Below are 21,363 nucleotides of genomic sequence, written 5' to 3' on the forward strand. Positions count from 1 at the left end.
TTTTGTCCCCACCACTTTTGAAATGGCTGATTTTGTCCCCATCACTTTTTGAAATGGCTGATTTTGTCGCCACCACTTTTGAAATGGCTGATTTTGTCCCCATCACTGTTTGAAATGGCTGATTTTGTCCCCATCACTTTTTGAAATGGCTGATTTTGTCCCCATCACTTTTTGAAATGGCTGATTTTGTCCCCATCACTTTTGAAATGGCTGATTTTGTCCCCATCACTGTTTGAAATGGCTGATTTTGTCCCCATCACTTTTTGAAATGGCTGATTTTGTCGCCACCACTTTTGAAATGGCTGATTTTGTCGCCATCACTTTTGAAAGTATTTAAGATGGTTCTGATAAATTGCTTACAACAAGAAACGTTAAATAACAAAGGTTTATTTGCACAATAAGAAACATGCAATGCAATATAAACATCTAAGAAACGAATGTGCATTGTCCAAGAAAGTACCATAAACTAAAAACAAACAAGTTGCTAAGTACCACATTATATTACAATATATTTTTATATTTTGTATTGTCACCTTACACCTGAATTTTGTGTTTCCTTTATATATATATATATACACACAGCTCTTAACATCCCTTTAAATGGCCAAAACAACACACAAAATTCAGTATTCTACTTGCCACAAAGTAATTGCAGCCTCTACTTATTGGCTGAATTTTTTGATTATATTCATGAGGGTTAAATTTGACAGATTATAACTCACCTAGTACCTTTTACCTCTTAAAATACCTTTAAATGGCCAAAACAACACATAAAATGCAGTATTCCTCTTGCCAGAAAGTGACTGCAGCAAATCTGGTCACCTTACCCCAAATCATATATCACAGTAGTGAAAATCTATTCTAATATCTTGTCGTTTTGTTCACGTTTCTGCACCCCTAATCTGAGCCCTTAAATGTCACCATCACTTTTCAGCACAAAGTGACGCCCCTTGTTCTCAACTCAAACTTTTAAATAACCGTACTTCAATCTTTAGCCTTAGCAAATACAAAGAAAGGTGCACATGTCCAGGAGCAATGACCATAAACAAAACATCGACAGAGGAAGGCCGCGCCATCTTAGTTACAGTTTTTACACGGGAGCCAACTAAACTTCAATTCAAAGTCTCTCAACTGGATAAATCACTGTTTACACATAAAACGTTGTCAGAACAACATAATGAAGACTTTAAAAGTGCTTATAAATGTATTGCAGCCCTACTAGCGCTCACATAAGTGAACACTTCCTCTTGTGGCGTCATTGAGCAATTGCACCCTCAAAAATACATTCACATTGTGCCCTTTTTTAACAGGCTATTACACAAAACAACTGAACAGTTGTGACAACGTATTTGTAGGTGTCACATAAGGAACTTAGCTGTAACACAGTGAGCAGCTTAAAAAGTCAACAGTTTGACCTTGTAAGCTACAGTTGGCTGAGTCGTCCAGTCAAACATGCGCACTGAGGCTTTCAGGCTGGAGCAGCGTTTCTCAAACATAAAGACCCTTTTCATGCTTTTAAGAATAAAAACGAAACATTTGAATATCATCTTGACAGTAAGTTTTGTCTGCAACAGAGATGACTTTTGTGATTTCAGTTGGATCCTTTAAACACTAGTGGCTCTTTGGAGCAATGTTTTAATACATGGGTCCCTGTTTGTTTTATTTTTTAATATGTCTTGCTTTACTAACACTCACACAAGCACATGAGTATACACACATTATTACTACAGTGATGCTCACTACCGAGGCGGGTGCATGCAAGCCGTAAAGTGTGAAGAACACAAAGAAAACGGGTAGATGAGATACCGAGGAAGACCATAAGAAACACTAAATGGAAACAGAACTTTGTTTGTTTATAAGAACACTCTACAGAGTACCGTTACACTGGAACGATTTGTTTTGCATGGCGTGTGCTGTTTAACACAAAACAGGAGTGTGAAGGTTAATATTTTACTCACTGGAAATGTTTGGAATTTCAGTTTGTGTTTATTCTAACACCCATAATCCACCGAGTATAAAGGTTTGAAGGGAGAAACATTACAAATCATTCCCTTAGAATTACCATCTTGTGTGCGCAGTAAATGTTAGTTCCTTTAAATTAATCATTTGGTCACCTACCCAGGAGTTACATCATTTCACCTGAGTAAGTCGTGCATCAAATTGCATAAATTGGCACCCACCTCTTTCTTAATTTAGACACCCTTCTTCCCTCTGCTCAGGTTCTTTGCTCTTTTTGTTTATATATCTGTAAATTTGTGGAACTACTTGCCCCAGATGTCTGTGATATTACAACAGGGTGTAGGCCTCCTCACACTAGGCAATCCGTTATGTTTCAATCGCCTGAAAAATGCCATCAACCGCTATTGCTCAAGGAGAGACCGCAATTCGGTGACCCACAGTAGCAAGCATATTATCATTTGTAGCGCTGTAGCCTACTAATTGGAGGATGCATCGAAAAGCCAATAACACTAAACAAATAAGCAGCAGTCAGTACAGAGTCTAATACAGTACAATACAACTGAGTTTTAGGTCGCGGCCTCAACCTGTTAGGTCAAAACTGTGCGCACAATAGCTGATGTTGGAGAAGTGCAGCCATGCTGAGCCCCCTCGTATCTCGAACCCTGGTCTAAAACTAGTAGTGAAGGAGTTACATATTAAAATGATGCCTTGTTGTTATTTAATTACTTCGAAGTGCAATTACGTTGGGAAAACTGTCAATAATTAGAAATGAGAACTGAAATAAATCCTCCTCCTGCTATCACCCATGGCATGCTGCAGAACCTTGACATTAAGATGGTATAAACTCGACGACGATTGCAGCTTCATAAAGTTTTTGTGGCAAATAAAGAACATGTTTTGTCGGGATTGGGAATGAAGCTCATTCAACAGTATTAATGTGAGGGAATTAATTCAGTTTCTAAGGGGACTAATTACTAATTTTAAGGAATGTTTTATTAAAAAATGTGGCCAAGCTATGCAGAAGTACCACAATGCGAACTTCGCTGAATGTCTCCTCCTTTGTGTTTCAGGTGAAAACGCAGGAGGCTTCTGTGAGCTCGCCTTCTCTCCTGGTTGGGGTGTCATGAGGCCCTGGACTTCCTCCATCTCCTCTTCCTCTGCTGTCCTGGGACCGGCTCACCACCAGCGCCCCCTGCAGCCAGCCTTCCGGTAGTGCACCAGCCCCGTGATCCTTTTCATCATCATAATCATCATCATTTCAAGCCGAAAATGCTGGAAATTCTGGCTCTCTTATCGGCTGGAGAAACATTTCAGTTGAGTGGCGCCTTTCTGAGTGCTGATGAATGTTAGCGCTGGTCGACTCCTGCTCGTTGAAGATGAGTTTATGAATGTGAATGATTTATAATGGTTTTATTGTTGGTGTAATGTGTGTAACTGTTATGAGGGGCTTTTGTTGAGGACATCAACTGAAGTGTTTTCTCTCATTTATATGAGACCAGTCTGAGTTTGGCTGAAGTTGGCTTCTGATTCATAGCTTCTGATTAAGTCTTTCCCCCCTCATTTTCACAAATCCGGGTCAGTTTAATCCAAGTCTAGCAGTTTTTGTGGTCTAGGCAGATGAAAAATGTCGATGATACCTAATTTCAGTCTGTAATATAGCAACCACATGAGAGGAAATATTCTCTGTTAGCTTATAATCATAAGCTCCCATTCAGAAGCCATTTTCAGTCTTGTACTTTAACAGGGATTCAAGAAACAAAACTCCACGTGATGCCAGCAGGAAAGGGGCTTTGAAAAAGCCAAAACCGTGACCTGGTGAGGCTGCTGTTTGTAGTTAGTATGTAGAGTAGTCGCATGTGGTTTGAGCAGCTTGTGGAACCAAAGCCATACTCTCTGACGGTACAGTAGATATCTTTTTGTTTTGTCCTAATTGTACAATAAAATTGGCATAAAAATGGCCATCTACTGATAACATGTGGAAAATACTACAGAACTACTAATAGGCACTTTGGTCAAATAGCTGGTAGATGATGTTTTGTGCATTTACTCACAAATAAAACACCAATTTAGGAATTTTTCCTCATCGTCCCTTAACTCCAGAGCGTTTCAGTTAGTTCACTTCAGATGTTTAAAAAAGTATAAATGGGTCCAACCCAGTTTTTCCTGCTGAAACAGTAACCCGTGCAGCATCAGTGTTAATAAAACAGTACATGTTACAGACCGCACTCATCGAGCTGTTCAGCAGGTTTGGGCAACGCATCTGTTTAACATGAAAGAAATTTCATTTCTTTTTTTTTTGTGCGTGATGACATCTCATTTTTGTAACCCAAAAAATGGACCACACTTTTAGCTTTTTATTTATATTTTCAATACAGCTTTTGTTGTTTTGTTTTTTTTCTTTTTTGCTAAATTGAATAAGCTTTTTATGTTTGAATTTCCCTCAAGATGACAATCACTTTTTAAAAATATCAATCGTCTAGGAATCTAAAGTTCATCAAAACTTCGGTCACTGTGAAAAAGAACTTTTCTGAAATTGGGTATTTCGCTCTGGCTTCTCCACATTTAATTTATTTGTGAGTTTTTCTTGATTTCCCTGTATAGTAGGTTAGCCGTTCCTTTACGTGCATGAACTGTGGCTTCACTGGCCTCTAATACTTTTTACTGAAATATGCAATTTTTGGGTTACTGTGCAATAATAGCCTGTTGTGTTTGCTTTTTGTTGGTGTTTTAGGCCTGGGTTTTAAAGTGCCATGTCATCTGTTTTTAGCTGTGAAGCTGAATTGATTTAAACAAACTTGACTTTTGGATGAATATGTCCAGTTTTTTGACAATCACCATGAATGCAGCAGTTTTAATGGCCTTGTTTTTTGGCTTAATATGAATCAGAGTTTTATAAACATGGAAAAAAAGGCAACACCATAGAAGAGCACCGTAATGATATATTTAAAAAGCAATAAGATCAACCAAAGTGAACAACTTGTGTTGTCAGATCAGGTGTAACATGATCAAGTTTGAATATTGTTTTGTGTGTAATTCCCCAGAAAGGTCAAAGGTCAAACTTAGTGTCTTTCTTAGTGTCTGTGTGGTTTTAGAAACCACATCTCATGTATGTACATATTAAAGGGATGGTGTGTACATCAATGCAAGTTTTTTTTTGTCGTTGTCGCTGTTCGACAAAGACCAGCTGTATTTCTATGCATGTTCTCTTCGTTGAAAATGTTTTGGGGTAAAAAAAAAATTAAGAAGAAAGATCCTTTTTCAATAAAAGGGGAGAAAACAACATCGGTCTTGTTTGTCTTCTTTCTTGGATCAAACAAACAAACACAAAGCAACACTTCAGGTTACAAATTGCAAAGAATGCTGACTTATTTATATTAGTTGTCGCTGTGAAGAAATGATTTAAATATAGTGTAGCATACAGCCTATAGTGAAATGTAAATTAGATGTTAAAAGACACAGTGGTCTGATCACTAAATATATTATACTGTATAGATAATTAAACACACTGGATGTTCGGGATGAATCATAAATACATCATAAATATTATCAGGTGTTTTTTATTGTTTCACCATCATAATAACTGCAGGATTTTACTTATTCCCTTTAATTAAAAATTAAGATAATTAAAAAACCAGTCTCAGTAAGGCAGGTAACATTTCTGAAAATATTGCAGAAATAAGTTAAAAACATATTCAAGGCACGTTTTATTGTCTTTCAGCAGGTGGCAGCAGACTCCAACAAAGCTAATAAACTAAAACCAACACGCGCACACACACGCGCACACACACACACGCACACGCGCGCGCGCACACACACACAAACAGAGGCAGGTATTCAACACAAATGGTTTTTACATATTTCTCGCATGTGGTGAGCACAGACTGTATATAACAAGGTGGTGAGTTTGCTGTGTCAGCAGGTGAAGCTGAAACCAAAGACAGGAAGAAGATTAGTGCGCCTTCGAAATAAAATCTGTGACCCTTGCAAATTGCAAAGACGTCAATATAAATTTATGTGAAACATGATGATAACGTGCACTACCTTTTGATTTTATTCTTTTTAAATAAAAGATCGAATACTTCTTGATTTTTATTATTTTATTCTTAAATTTAAATTGAATTTAATGCATTTTTGTATATTTTTTTGTATATATTTTTTTGTAAGTTTTTTTTTTTATGTGAAGCACACTGAGTCTGTGTGTGCTATTTAAATAAAGTTTCCTACATGAAAATCTATCTATCTATGCATCTTTAACATTCAAATTGCATTTCCTACACATCTCATTAAAAGGAAAGGTACAATCATCTTTCTGAAAATCCTCTTTCGCAAAGTAGATGGATGTCTTTCCCTCACAAAAGGTTTTCGATCTGTTTCCAAGTTCTGTTTGTAGCAATTTGAGTGGCTGTTGATATTGTATACTGTTTACTGTATATATCATATCATCATCTCATGTACATAATACCGGGACACAAAAATTTATTTTTATTCCAGCACCCTTTGCACCGGACCTATGCTTCACCCCGGTTTTTGCCAGATCTAGGGAAAACTGCATAGACTAATTTGCAAAAAGATCTCTAATTAGAAACGTGTATATGAGCTGATAAATTTAAGACTGTCATAAAGAATATGGTGATTGAGGCATGTTGTTGTTTTTCTTGAGAGGCATTGTGTTTTCAAAGCTGTGCTTTTTGTTAGCATTTTATGTTTTATTGTGAAATTTGTGTTGCATTTTCATATGCTGTGTTCATGTACGGCTGCTACCTTGGCCAGGTCTCTCTTGTAAATATATATTTGATTTCAATGGGACTTCCTGGTAAAATAAAAAAATAATAATAATAAAATGAAAACTATGCTTTTATTTTCGTTCAACTCAACCGGATGTTGTATTCTCGTTCTCGCTAGCTTGACAGCCGGTGACCGGAGTCAGTGAGTCAGGAAACAAGCCGAACCGTGCCGCGCCGGGGTTAGACACAGAGCTCGACCCGGTGTCTCCACACACACAGAGCCGTAGCCTTTATCTGAGGATGGAAGGACAAGCGAAGGGGACATTCACTGTCGGATAAATCACCGAGACGGAGAAAACGCACAGAATTCAGGCGGGAATCATCTGAAACCGCCCGTTAGGAGTGAGACGGACCTGCCTGGGTGTTACGGTGATTCTGGGCAGGTGAACGTTAGCAGGTAGCCCGGCTAGCTAGTCACGCAGCAGGGAGCTAGCCCACAGGTAGCTAGCAGCAAGCGTTTTAACTAACTAACTAAATAATTAACGAGTTAGGGTGGATGAACTGTTGCCAGACCCCAAGACGACAGCTTAGCACGGGTGATTTTTACCTTTCTAATTACCAGCTGCCTTTGTAAACGACTATAAACTCCCCTTTGTTATTGTCTTTTTTTTTTTTTAAGGAGAAACTAGTGGTTGCTGGAGCTGCAGGGTTGATTGACAGCTTGTCACAACGGGTTTTCCAGATGTGGACTCGGCACGTTTTGGATTAGCTTGCCCGGAGCCGCAGGACTGGCTGCGGACCAGGAATGGCCTGGCTGCAACAAACTCTTGAGTGGACTCGACTCTAAACTGCTTCAACAAGCGATGGACTGACACGTTAAGCTAGTCAGTTTAGGGAAAGGTCATTCAGCCATAAATTTAAAAAAAAAAAGACAGGCTGTCAGCTGGGTCACAGACACACACGAGGGAGTGTTTTTACAGGGAAGTGGAAGAAGATGCAGAGGACGGAAAACAAGAACAAGAGGAAACTCTGTAACATGGAGCAGCTTCAGAGGGAAGAGAAGGATGCGGTGAGTACTGAAGTCATGCAGGCAGTGTGTCACTCTGAGGTGATAAAGTTGTGCAAGTTGGTGTCCTTGATCCGCAATGAGCCTGCAAGCGCACGCACAGGGCGATATATATGACCTGTGTTTAAATGTTTTGCTCCATTTATATTATAACAAGTCATGTGTTCATTAGGAGTCCAGGAGTATTTCTAGTAAGGGTGGGTTTCTAATATTAAATAACATTAGAATTGCTCATATAAGATTTATGAGAAGGCAAGGCTTAAATGTATAGCACATTTCAGCAACAAGGCAATTCAAAGGTCTTTACATAAAACATAAAAGAAACAGGCAAATAAACAAAGAGTTAAATAGAAACTAGGTAAAACAATTTGTTCACCTGTAATTGTAATGGGTTAGGGTTTTAATCAAGCTTTTAACCTACTATTGTTTGCTTATTATATCACCAGGCAGACCTCCCACGGTATTTCCTCTTATTCAGGATCGTCACCGTGAATCCAGATTGTTTGCGCAGCTACAATCTTGGTAAAAGCGAACAAAAACAGCAGCCAAGAAAGCTTCAGAACCCAGAACAGCCTGAAAACACCCAGTCACACGTCAGTATAATAACATTACAGGCTGCTGATTTATGGTAATGGAAAAGCGTTATAAACTGGGCGCTTTGTGTGCACACATTTTATTCAACAATTAAAGGAATAAAATAAAAACCTGCTGAGACAAACAGCATGTGTGTGAGTCACCTTTTAGGGAAATATCAAAAAGCGATTGCTTAGTTTCTACTTTCATGACTGCAGCTGATATGATGATCACATTCAGTGCGTTTATATATGCAGCCTACCTGGATGCTGTCCGTCTTTCTGAAAGACACCAGTCAGTAAAACATGTCTGGGTGTTTCTGGGGATTCTCCTTTCTCTGTTCCTGCAGCTCTGCATGGATTTTTTCTTGCGATTGACCAAATTAATGTTAGTTTTTTTTACTCCGTGGTTGTGGACGCTCAATGCTGGATACTGTGGCCAGGTGTATGAATGGTTATGTGTGTGTGTGGTGGGTTGCTTAGGGAAACAAATGCAATGCAGGGCACTGGGTGGAAGGTCTAAAGTGTACTAAGACACCCTATCGCTGAAACGATGATGCGTTTATGTGATATAGCAGTTATTTTAGGAAGGGGGGGAGCCTGCATTGGTATCTGTCCTCCTCCTGTGAAAATGGATAAACATTTTAATATTGTTAAAATTAAAAGTTTTGAGAGATGCAGGTATCTCAGTAGCAACACTTTTGCCATCAATCCGCCCGCCCATTCTTTTTTGTGTTAGGCAACATCAGCCTTGTCTTAAATATCGCTTCTTAACAGAATACTATGTTAGCTCTCCTAACAAGATGTTCAGGTCGACGTGCGCACTGCTGATGCATCGTGCGCTTCTAATTGATTCCAGCTAGTTGATTCAGTATCGGGCCGAAATCTGATATCGGATCGGTGCATCCCTAAAAAAAAAAAAAAATCATACACCTGCATCACTCTGCTTCCTGTATATCTACACAACATTCGCTATGACCCTCTTTGAAAACAACCTGTAGCTGCGTGCTGGACTGAAAGGAATCCGTATCAATGGCTGCTTGTTTGAAACGTTATTCGGGCATCTCACACATGTTTTTAATTGTAAAAATTTTGATTTTATTAGTCTTAGTTTGCAATAAACATGGACACGGTTCTTAAAATAATGAAAGCTACTTCCAAAGATGTAGTCATAGCTGCAGCTCATAGATTCATATTTCTGCATGAAGTCATGTTCCTCTTGGTTCTCCAGACGCTCGATATGACTGACTCTTGTCATGCAATATTACCGCACCACCCCTGCCTTTAGGGACATCATGCGAGTTACGAGATGAAATGTAGTCCGACTGTTTAGATTTGCACCAGACTGTCATGTTTTATAACCATTTCTTGTTACTAAGATCAACTTAACGGGACAGTTTAGACGTTTAACGACGAGGTCTGAGTCGGGGGAGGGAGGTGTTGACTTAGAGGCTTTATGGCATCGTGGGAAGTCGGACAGATGTTTTTGAGCTGCTGCTGTTTTTATAGTTTTTTTTTGGGTGAAACCGTATAAACCAGACAGGGAGTTTTCATCCTGTACGACTTATTTTCTTTTGCTTACGCTCTGGAATGCTGGGTAATAATTCATGTCCCTGTTGTGGTGCTGTAATGCTTCCCAGGGCCGCCAGCTTGGATTTATCTGTTAATCTGTGAAAAAAATATGGCTGTTATTTTCAAAATCAGTTAATCTATTGATTATGTTTTCCATCAAACAGCCCGTGGAGACGTCCTTGAATGTTTTGCTTTGTCCAAACAATGATACAAAGCCAATCCTCACAGTTTAGAAGCTGGAACCAGAGAATAATCTGTATTTTTTGCGGATGCCTTAAACAGTTAATCAGCTGTAAATTTATTGATAAATCTTATGCCTGTTGAGTAATTGTTTTTGAACCAAACCGGATATTGTTGGATAATGTTGCAGGTATTGTAGACCAGTCATCAGCATCCCTTCGGCATGTTTGCAGAAAAACATCAAGTCTATTCCTTGTAAACAGAACCTGCTGCCAACTTGACTTTAATTGCAGATACGTTTTTACCATATCCTGACCTGAAGGCAGTACGAAGCGTCCAACACATGTAACGCACACACACAGATCCTCCATGTAGGAGCGCTGGCTTGTGTATAGACACAAACAGCAACTGTGATCACAGCCCGTCCTCTGGCAGCTCTTCAGGTTCTCTTACAGACCGTCAGAGTCGACACGGACTGCAGGTTTTAGCTGGTTACAGTTACAGCATGGGGGAAATTAATGATGTCATTGTCATTTCCTAACGTGAGAGTTTGTGTTTGTGTTTTCTCCCTGGCAACATTTTAAAAACACACACACACACACACACACACACACACACACACACACCAACATCCTCTGCAATCAAAGAACCCGTCCGCTCTTTCTGTCCAGGGACCTTTAGTTTCCTGACAGTTGAAGAAACATTACATGTAAGCTGCTCACACTAGTTTAATTGAAATAACGGGTACAGGACAAGTGTGCATCATTTCAGTCAGCCTGATTAATGGTTCCCAAATGTCTGGAAAGTGTGATAAAGTAAAGACGTGACTGTCTCCCTCTCTCTCTCAAGGCCAAATTCCCCATTTGTGCTCTCGACAGATGTATTTAAAAACATAAATGCGTAAATGTTAAAACTGTCTGTTTTGTTTTTTTGGACAAATAATCCATCTTGGCATCAACAAATTTATTTTAAAATGTTTTGGCCTTGTCATATTTATAAAGATTAATACATTTAAAAATGTATTTTTATTTATTTATTTGGCCTTGCTAAAGTAGTTTTAAAAATGTGGTGTTTTTGTTTGTTGAATACTTGAAAATTTAATTGAAAATTTTAAAAAATTTCAATTTCTAAATAATACTTTAATTTTTTAATAAATGTGCAGTTTTTAACCTTGACAGATTTATTAGTGCCAATTTTTTAGCTGCTTCTGTCTTAAAGGTTTGGTCACAGTATCTTCGTTTGGTTTCACGCATTCCTGCTTTTCTTGTAGAGAAATCACCTTTAGAATTAGGACTGCAACTAACGATTATTGAAACGAATAATCGACTATTCGGATAATGAATTGTAAAATTACAAAATACCTCTAACTTAGCTTTCAGCTTTTAAATTAAACTTAAAGGCAAAGCAGTCCTACACACAAACAGTCAGACAATGTTCCTGAAGTGACTAGCAATCTTTTATTAATTAATTTAAAAAAAAATGATTGTTAGATTAATCGATTTTAAAAATAATGTCCAGTCCTAATTGGATGTAGTATTGAACGTTTTTAAACGATACCCAGCCTCATTAGAGTTACATGATCTCAAAGTCTGTTTTCTACGACGGTAGCCTTGGCTCTTTGCTCTTTCCTGTTCATTAGGTACCTTTTTAAGTTAACCATTAAACCTGCTACCCTCCCCTGTAATGATATGGGAGATTGATTTTCCTCCCATGGTTTAACCAGCTATGAGCGATCAGAGTGCAGCTGAGGAGCCGTTGAGCCAGAACGACCTCTGGGACTCCCGGCTGATAGTCGTCCCAGTGCAGCACAGGCCGAGGCGCTGATTGATGAAGCCCAAATGGCTAATGTGTGCCATTTTAAGGTGCCTAGAAGGGCGCTAATAGGGAGGCACAGATGCAAGAGGGTGAATGACATTAATTATAATGCTCTCATTAACCAGAATTATAATCTAGAAGTCTCCCGTACCTACATCAGTGCATATAAATAGCATTTTTTAGTGCGCAGCATCTGATTATCTTGTGTCAATCTGGGTAACGCGATGGGGGCAGGAGAAATGAAACCACACGAAAGGGACACGACAAAGCATTAAAATTCATTAAAGCTTTACTCATATGTGTGTTCTCACTTTTCTAACCTTTTTTAGTTTGTAAGGTCAGGAAGTGGCCTCTTCTGTCTTAACCGCAGCTTTTCACGTGAAGCTTCAAATTAAGCTTTGGTCTGTTAAATCCCGACAAAAGCAAGAACAGAAGCCTGGTTTTTTAGCTTCCTAAACAACTTCCTTAATGAAGGAAATCCATCACTCTGGCCCTGCTTAGTGGCGCATTATGCCTCTCTATTTCAAGTCTCCCTTCCCCGTAGTCTTTGCAACTGAGTGATGTGCTGATTTCACACTGAGCTGAATGTCACATTACTCTGCCGTTCACAGATTCCTTTTTTTACACCAAAATATAGCGAGCATGTGCAGGTATCCTAATTCCCTCTTCCCGTCGAGAAGGAGCTCTCTCACCTCGCCGTTCTGTGTTACATCTTGCACGATACGAAGAACAAAATCGCTGCTGCATGTTGATCTTGTAGACTGTAAAACAAAAACAAAAATGTTCCTTGCTAGCATTGTGCCAGAAAATTTGTGGGGTTTTTTTGTCCCATTATGAAAGGGGCTTTACAGAACCTTTATTAAATGTTCCTTGCCTTTCTCGTTCTCTACCGCCTCTCCCTGGTCCTCTCCATCCTCTTTTTCCCAGACAGAGATGCAGTTTAGTTGTGGGCTGAGTTAAATTAACAGCCCACCAACTAAATGTTTGTTTAAGATTAAATTCAGCCGGCGCTAATGATTCTCACAAATGACCTGTAATAAACATTTAACTCTGGTAAACACTAAATCGAGTTAATGAGCAGAGCAGCACACCTGGGCTCCTTAATGCTTTGCCTAATGTGTGCTGAGACCAAATAATGGACTCAAATGTAGCATCGATAATAGTTTGTTGTTATTGCTGCTTCTAACCTTCCCCTGAAAATAGACACATACTCCCATGTTGGAGAAACGATGAGCTGCATTCACACAAAACAAGTCAGTAGTTCAATCTTTGTCTGTTAGAAGTTGTGTTTGTTTTTTCCAAGGAGTGTTTCCCCAGTAAAATCCATTATGATGGAACTTTGCGAGTTTGTCTAATTTCTCATCCTAGTCCATATTTTCTGCCTCATCACCGTATAAACAAACTGCGTCAGATGAAGGTGACATGAACAGGAAAGAGTCTTTTCCTCAAATACAGGGCAAGATTTCTTCATAGAAGAACACATTTCTCTTGATTGATCAAACCGTGACACAATTAGTTGTATGTAGAGTTTGAAGGTTGAGATTAAACTGATAAATATGAAACTGTCCAGGACTCATTACGTTTTATAACCTGGCGGCTCGAGGTTAATGTTGAGTGTCTGTGTTTGGCAGTTGTCTGTTCTCTGTTGAAAAGTTGAACATTAGAAGCAATTGTTTGTTTTGTTGTGTCCCCTGAGGCTTGTTTGCTTGTGTATTACTGAGATCAGTCATTCTGCTTGTGTGTATTCACCTCACTGTGTATATTGGGTTATCTTAGTTTCCCTGGGTGGCTGATTAACTATGTGTTAGCTCACTGTGTGGACCTGTAAATGCAACAGGTAGGACAGACTGAGGGAAACTGGAATGTTACAAGAAGAAACCTGCAAGGTTAACTCTGCCTGCTGCTGTTTGAGAAAAAAGCTGTAGCTTTCAAAAACTGGTCAAGATGGCAGAAAAACAAGCCTAATTCGTACACAAGTATTAGTTTTTAAATGTTTTTAGTCATTTTCTTTCTTCGATTTTTGAAAAGCTAGCGAGAACTAAACACTGAACTATCAGCCCGTGACTGTAACCAACCAAGTTTGTTCAGTATGATTTCTGAGGCGTCTGCTAGCCATTTGGCTTTCCAATAGCTAGTTAGCTGATGCTAAGGCAAGACGGCATGCTGACATCACGCGTTGCTGTAAGTGCTGCCCTAGAAGGTTCTTCGAAACCAATGTAAACGGAGATGCCTTCACTTCAAAGTGATGCCTTCTGAGGCAGCTGTCTAATTCAGCAGCGAGGCAACTGCCTTCCATTTCGAACACAGCCTCTGCATTTCGCCATGGAAATGGAAGATATGGCTGCAACCAGTCAATCCATACCAATTCAACGCCACACCAAACACACAACCTTTAACGAAAACTCACACTTTGCACAAGTTTTAATAGCGAAGGTCTTTAGATTGCGCTGCAAAAATTTGAAGTCTATCCAATTAATTCTCTTGGAGGAATTCGCTATAGTACTGAGCATATAAACGGTGAAAAGTGCCTTAAAATTGCCATAAACTTTCAATTAAAAATGGCTGACTTCCTGTTGGGTTTAGGGAATCGCTCCAAGAGGCTTTTTAGCACGTTGATACATCTGCCTCCAAATTTTCGTGCAGCTAGGTAAATTGTTCCACGGGGGCTGCTCTGTAGGGGGCGCTAGTGAGCCATTTGACCACTCCCATTTGCGAAACCCGTTTGACAGGTACATGTTTGCCACTTCTGACATGTGTGCGAAGTGTTTGTGAGTTTTTTGAGCACCTTTTAGGCTGTCAAAAATCTGAATTATTTGGACAAAGAAAACTAATCATTTCTTGCATATCAGTAGGGTCCTCGCTCTGGCCCTTTTTTTTAGTATCTAAATGTACCGGAGATCTGTGTGGCGGGTAGGTTGTATGATGTTGAATGTGCACTCCAGTGTTGGAGTTAAGGAAAAGGAAGATGAAAGTCATACCATACAATATTTGATCATGTTGCTTGACAACCCTGTGGGGTAACTCAACATCACCGTGGTGCTCGAGGTGTTGTGACTACAGCATGTTGTTAAATATAACAGCTATAAGTTATGTCCAAAGAGCATTGCTAGAGAGCAACAGGCTTAAAAAGTCAAAATCACCTAAGGGTACAGCAATATGACTATAAATAAAAAGCATTTAATACTGTGAAAATATTTTAGATTGCTGAAGTGTTAGATTTTATTATTTTAAATATAAAATAAATGTCATCTCTAGGGCAGCAACAGTAAAGTTTACAGCAGCAAAGTCACTATATAAACACACAATAATATCTCACTAGAAACAAATCCTAAATGTCGGTAAAGTAATAAGTATTTAAATTTTTTGAGCTTCGAATCTTTGATAGTAATTAACAGCGAATAACAATAATCGAATGCCTACCCAACGATCGAATATTCGGGTCCAGCCCTACAAAATACTGCGTGAAGTTTTGAAAGAATGAAAACCTGTCCTTCCTCCTCCTTCTCCTCTTCTACTGGTGTGATTAACTGCCTTCTGGTACCGCTGGTAGAGTGACTGGTTTGTCTCAGCCTGCAGGTTAAGTTTACGAGAATGTGCCACATTTTAAGATTCAGGCAAACTAAGCTGAACAGTTAGACCACAGACAGACAGCTTTCCTTTTAGCTTGTTTGTAACAATTTGCCATTAGCCGAGCTAGCTCTAGAGACTGCGAACAGAGCAGATTAAAACATTACGTTCTGCATATTTTCTCGAAGTACTGGTGTTTTACTAAATGTAACGAGCGTAGCTGTCCTCAACTCGAGTTATCTTGGAGTTACCTTCACTTCACCGTCTCTACACAGAGAGAAGAGAGGAGAGGCTGCAGTGTGATAACAGATAACTCCAAAATGTTATAAAGTACCGGTGATGTCGGAGCTTATCAATACTGCTGTGTTTAATAATACCGAGTTTCAGCACTCATCCCTACAAACCGCCCACTGACCCTGCACAGGATAAGCAGCATAAACTAGATACAGTCATGGATGTTGTAGCTGAATCAGAATAATCCAGTGGGGGCACATTGCTGTTAATGGAAACAGGAAATAGGCCAACAGATTTTGAAAACATGATTCCTCTTTGACCAATATATGTGACTGATTTAATTCATGGCTGAAAAAGAACCCATTTCAACCCCATTTAGATTAAAAAGTGACATTAAAAAAACTTTTTAAAAAAAGCATCTGAAAGAGGTTAAACGTGGAAAGAAACACATTTATGAAATCCCCTGTCAGCCAGTTTCACTGCGACACTGTCAGCAAAATGAGGTCGACCAATCAGCAGCCAGAGTCCAAACCGCTCAGTGTTTGGCAGGTGTTTGGTGCTCGCCTGACTTCCTCCACTGAGTGCTTTTAAGTGCTGGTCTGAGGCCAGATCCTCCTGGTTGTGATCGTCTCTCAATCTCTGCCCCCCCCCCTTTCATGCCACAATCTCTCTGTTTACACGTGAACCTGTGTCAATACACATTTCAAGAGCTGTTTGAGTGGGTGTGACAGTTTTTACAGCATGTTGATGTAGCGTGCTGCAGTGTAAATCACAAGACGGGCGTGAGCCGTCGTGTGTGACTGTGGTGATCTCTGTGGCCGTCCCTTCCCATCCTGATTGGGGGTTATTAACCTCTGGGCTGTGGCCAGAAAAGGAGCTTCCAACAAAACATCCTGCTTCCCCCAGCTCAGCAGCTAACTATAGCCGCCCAAACTCACCACAAGAACATGGACCCATAGCCACCTAAATCTCTTTACAATAGACTGCCTACTTTCAGTAGCTTTTTATCTGTATACCTTTACAGATAAACGTTTTGGTGTGACTTTATTATCTGGTATTTTTTTTATCATGCATTTAAAGGTTCGAGTGTTTGTTCTGCAAGTCATTAATTCAAGTTTCAAAGTGCATACTTTCATGATCATACACACCAGAATCATTATTAGCCTGCTGTGGTGTTACTGATTGAAATGTATGTCAGTGTGTCAAGAAACGCGTTGCAGTGGATGTGGTTCATAAAGCCAGTAGCTGTTGCCTAACCTGTGACATGAGTTGTCAAATGTGGGCACTAGGGCTGAACGATTAATCGTTTTTAAATCGAAATTACGATTTGAAAGAACGCGATTAGCGATTAAAATGTAACTTCATCATACAGCGCATCTTACCTGTGCAGTTACAAATTCATTCTGTTGTCATCACTGTGTGACAGACCTGCTCGCCGTGCGTCTCCTGTTACGCTCGAACTCACCAGTCAGAGTGGGCACAGAGCGTGTACATTTTAAAACAACAAACAGAACTAGAGGATAATAGGTTGGACTAGGAATAGGTGGTATAATGGCGTCCGGCGAACAGACACAGGCGGGGGCTGTGCTGTGGTTTTGTGTGACTGAAGTGTTTCAGCAGCGGAGCATTTAATTTGTGATTTTGTGTACTTCTACTACGGATAACGGCTCTCTGTGAACCGGTTTGGTTTTGCTTTTTGCAAGCTACATATCCCGCATGGAGCATTTCAGAATAAGAGGGTTTTTCCTGCCGGATTTGGCCGACTTGATCAGATTTTGTTGATTTGTTCAGTTGTCCTTGATGTCTGTGCTTCTACTATGTTTAAGTAGCTATGTGGTTAAATTTTTTTTTTTTTTTTTTTGTGTGTGTGTGTGTTTTAACTGTTTATTGTTGATATACGATTTGGAGTCTGAACAGGGTGTTTTATCTTGAAAATCTGTGTCTGACTTCCTGCCTGTTCATCTGCTCTGTGCTGTTTGACGTGGCTTCTATTAAAAATAGGCCGGCAGTGAAGATTGAAAATCTTGCTGTAAAAAAACTTGCTTAACACATGTTGGTATTAGTTGAAATGAATCTGTACAAAAATTAAAATCTACATTTTTTTTTTTTTTTTTTTTTACAGCAGAATATCTCTGTACCAAGTCTGAGTATTTCATCCACACTTAAATACGTTTTTCAGCGTTTTTCCATCTTGACATCATTACAAAACAAATATGCGCCAATCATTGCCCATAGCTGCAGTATAGACATCAGAAAATTTTAATTATATTGTTAAGTCCTTGTTGCACAAGGTCTCTGCATAGAGGAAGACAGACATGACACTTGACATCACTCAGAAGGTAATGAAAGCTCACATTTGCTTTCAACATAAACCTCTCCACTGCAAACACTCCATATGGCCTTGTGATTTATTTATATTTTTTTCACCAGCGGCAATCAGGGCCTGCAGATGTGACAGAGCTGAAATGTGCGATTATGCCACAAAGTCACACACATGGCAGTGACACGCCCAGGATTAAAGCATTCAACTTCAGATATCAGTTTAATCCTCAGGGAATTAAACATGCGAGCAGTGAAGAGTAAGCCAGCGAGTTACAATACAAGCTTTCAGAGAGGTTTTTATGCGATTCAGACATGCCACTTGTTAAGGCCTGTTTCTGCGTGTTACAGTGCTCCATGGATGGCAGATGTAGCTGCAGAAATGACTCTGCACATTTTTCTTAAAGCTCTCCGTCCACACTGAACCACCTTGATGTGAAAAAGGCTAAATTTCTTTCCACAAACACCTTTGTGGTTAGCTATATTGACATTTAATGAGTGATCACAAAGCAAGTTCCCACCTAGTGTGGATGGGGGCTCTGATTGAAGAGAAAAATATGCACTTTGAAATAGTGGTGGGCAGATTGATATGTGATCTAGTACCTTATCTGTAAATGTAACCGGCCTAGTGTGTCACCGGTAGTGACCGGCGCTTCACATCATGTATATCGTGGCGTAACTTGCAGCACACACCTGATGACAGGCAGAAGAGATGTGCCAATCTGTGATGTGATGAATGTGATAAAATTGCTCGCATTGATGCTGGAAAGAAAGACAGCGGCGTGTCTCAGTGTTTTGATACTCATCAACTTGTGATGGCAAGTATCAAGGCGCTGCAAGTATACAGGCTAACGTAAAAAACTATAGGAGTTGGTGTCTTGTTGCATATTAAGTGCTGCGTGTGTGTGTTGCCCTTTACTACTCCTGCTTGTGCTGCAGCGAGGCAGGCAGATTGTAAACATTTATGACCGCCAAGGCATCAAACAACTGGCTGCCCTGCAGAGTACATATTACATTTTATTGATTTACTGTGATGATCTCATAAAAGGTGTGTTCATATCAAAGAGGCCGCCCGCTGAGAAGCTTTCGTACGGTTCATTGTTGTGATGCCTCGATGAGAGCGATCACTGAGAGTCTGTTTCAGAGACTCACTGGCTCTGTTGCTGTTCAGGAAGATTAGTCAGAGCTGAAAAACTTCCTGCCACACACAGCCACATGCACATGAGTCCTCGCGCACACACGCAACAATGGGCTCATACTCTGACGCACACCCACATGCAGGACAGCAGCACACATTCTTGAGCCGTTTTTCCTCTAAAAGTACCCGGGACTTTTAAGTCCTCGGATCTCTTTTCAAGGAACTAAAAGGTTCCTTCAGCCCGCTGTTGTGTGAGTTTCCACCGTGGTCTTAAAGACCTGTAAAAATTAGGCAAATTAACCAGCTGACGTAGGCTGTAGGCCGTCCAAAGCGATGCACAGGCATCATTATTTGTAACCACTATCCATGAGCAACATTATAAATAAACATCAGATTTGATTGGAATATAATGAAAAACTACACACTGTGCTTGACTAGTAAAACAGCTTTTCTGTATAATAAAGAGACGCACCATAAAGTTTGTTACACATTTAATATCAAAACTGGATAAAGCCATGAAGTTCTTAAAATAATTCCAGCACAGAGAAAGCAACAGAAAAATGAAATTGCGACAGTTTGGAAGGTTATTAAAACATTTCCAGCCGACAAGAGCCGAACTCGTGTCTGTGTCCACCTGAGCGTCGGAGAAACGTGATTTTTAACGAGCTTTATTAGCTGCTGTAATCGGCTGTTCCTCTTGTTTTGGAGAGGAGGAGACCGACTTCAGCTCTGTGTAAAACCTGACTGATGAAAACTTAAACAACAACTCTGGATCCAGTTACTCCATCAGCTGTTCGCTGTAAACACACCGCTGCACGCTGGCTGCTGTTTCCGAGCAATAAATTTAACGCCGATGTATGATCTCAGGCGGAATTCGGCGAGACTTGTGTGGCCATCTGACTGTTGATTGTGATTTATTTGTGTGCAAACAGCGGTGGAAAAGAGAGGAGCAGTTGTTGAAAAACAGCCGATTTAAAGCCAGTAGCTTCTAATCGCCCATTCAGAAATTCACTGCAAGGCAAGCTCCCCCCCCCCCCGATCACGGACTTTTTGGGGGGTAAAGTAAAGACCCTAGAACTAAATTTAGACCCTGGTCCCTTCTGTGGAAACGCAGTGAGTTATTCCAATGGTTAGTAGTTCTGGGGTTTAGTTCCTTTGGTCGAAATGCGGCTTTCGAGGTATTTGGATGTTTTGGCAGTGCTGCTGCTGTTCAGGTGGGATTGTACTACACTAATATAATTAAATTATCTTCCCGTGTGTGTGTGTGTGTGTGTGTGTGTGTGTGTGTATGTGTGTGTTTTAAGGAACTGGAAATGACAATGACATCATTAATTTGCCCATGCTGTAACTGTAACCAGCTAAAACCTGCAGTCCGTGTCGACTGTGTCTGCAGCTGTATTATATAGTAAAATATAAATATTGGGTCAGACTTTGTACCTGCAGATTCTCCCTCTTCTTATTGAAAGACTCAGTTTAGGATCAGGGAAACATAATCAGGACATCCTGTTTTTGTGGAAATGTGTTTATTGGACACATCATATTCAGTGGTAATATTCAAAGCCAGTGAAGGAAGCAGCGGTTCAGTTTGTGTGCGGTGAGAAGTGTGTGAATGTCAGGCTTTTTTACAAAAATTATTAGTTTGTGTTCTTGAAAGAGAGTAAAGTTACTGTCACAACATGAATCCTGTCATGTCCATCGCTCTCTGTCTGCTAACTTCTCCCACTTTTTCCTCTTCCTGCACCGTGATGTTTTCATTATGTTGCTGCCTTCAAAATAAAAGCACATAAGCCGTCTGTTGGAGCTAAATCAAATGAATGACGTCTATTTGGTTTCATTGGATAATTTTTATACAAGTAATATTCTGTTAATAAAAACTGTTCATAGTAGCCTATTTCACTTTTGTGCAAGAGGAATTAAAGGCCTGTCCCAAATATAGGCAGGGTCACTTCAGTCATTTTTAGCAAATAAAAGCTCGGGCTGTCAATCAGAGTTTTATGGTAATCCCCGTACATGGATGGACTCCTTATTTTCCCTGTTGTAGGCAAATGAAGTGTTATCTTTGAGAATGCTTAAACATATGTTGAAATGTTAACCCTGTTGTTTAACACATCATAATTTGAGAGCAGAAATTAATTGATTTGACACAAGTAACCTATTTATATGCACAAATTCAGGGTTTGCTGCAGTGTTTTATAGCGGACCACCTCCACTAATGCT

At 39.8% G+C, this 21,363-nt stretch overlaps 1 protein-coding gene across 9 annotated transcripts in view; it reads left to right on the forward strand.

Annotated features, from left to right (window-relative positions):
* Nucleotides 1–6,876: 6,876 nt before the first annotated feature.
* Nucleotides 6,877–21,363, forward strand: part of mast2 (microtubule associated serine/threonine kinase 2) — a 208,362-nt gene continuing 193,875 nt past the window's right edge. For 5 of the 9 annotated variants that reach the window (XM_046048968.1, XM_046048973.1, XM_046048975.1 and 2 more), the window contains exons 1-2: nucleotides 6,877–7,279; nucleotides 7,363–7,752. In XM_046048968.1, coding sequence (XP_045904924.1) covers nucleotides 7,678–7,752 — 75 coding nt within the window. In that variant the 5' untranslated portion in view covers nucleotides 6,877–7,279; nucleotides 7,363–7,677. The remainder of the gene's footprint in view (nucleotides 7,280–7,362; nucleotides 7,753–21,363) is intronic. The other 4 variants (XM_046048969.1, XM_046048970.1, XM_046048971.1 and 1 more) reach the window with 4 other exon arrangements.

Source organism: Micropterus dolomieu, linkage group LG05, assembly GCF_021292245.1.
Source record: "Micropterus dolomieu isolate WLL.071019.BEF.003 ecotype Adirondacks linkage group LG05, ASM2129224v1, whole genome shotgun sequence".
Taxonomy (NCBI): Eukaryota; Metazoa; Chordata; class Actinopteri; order Centrarchiformes; family Centrarchidae; genus Micropterus; species Micropterus dolomieu.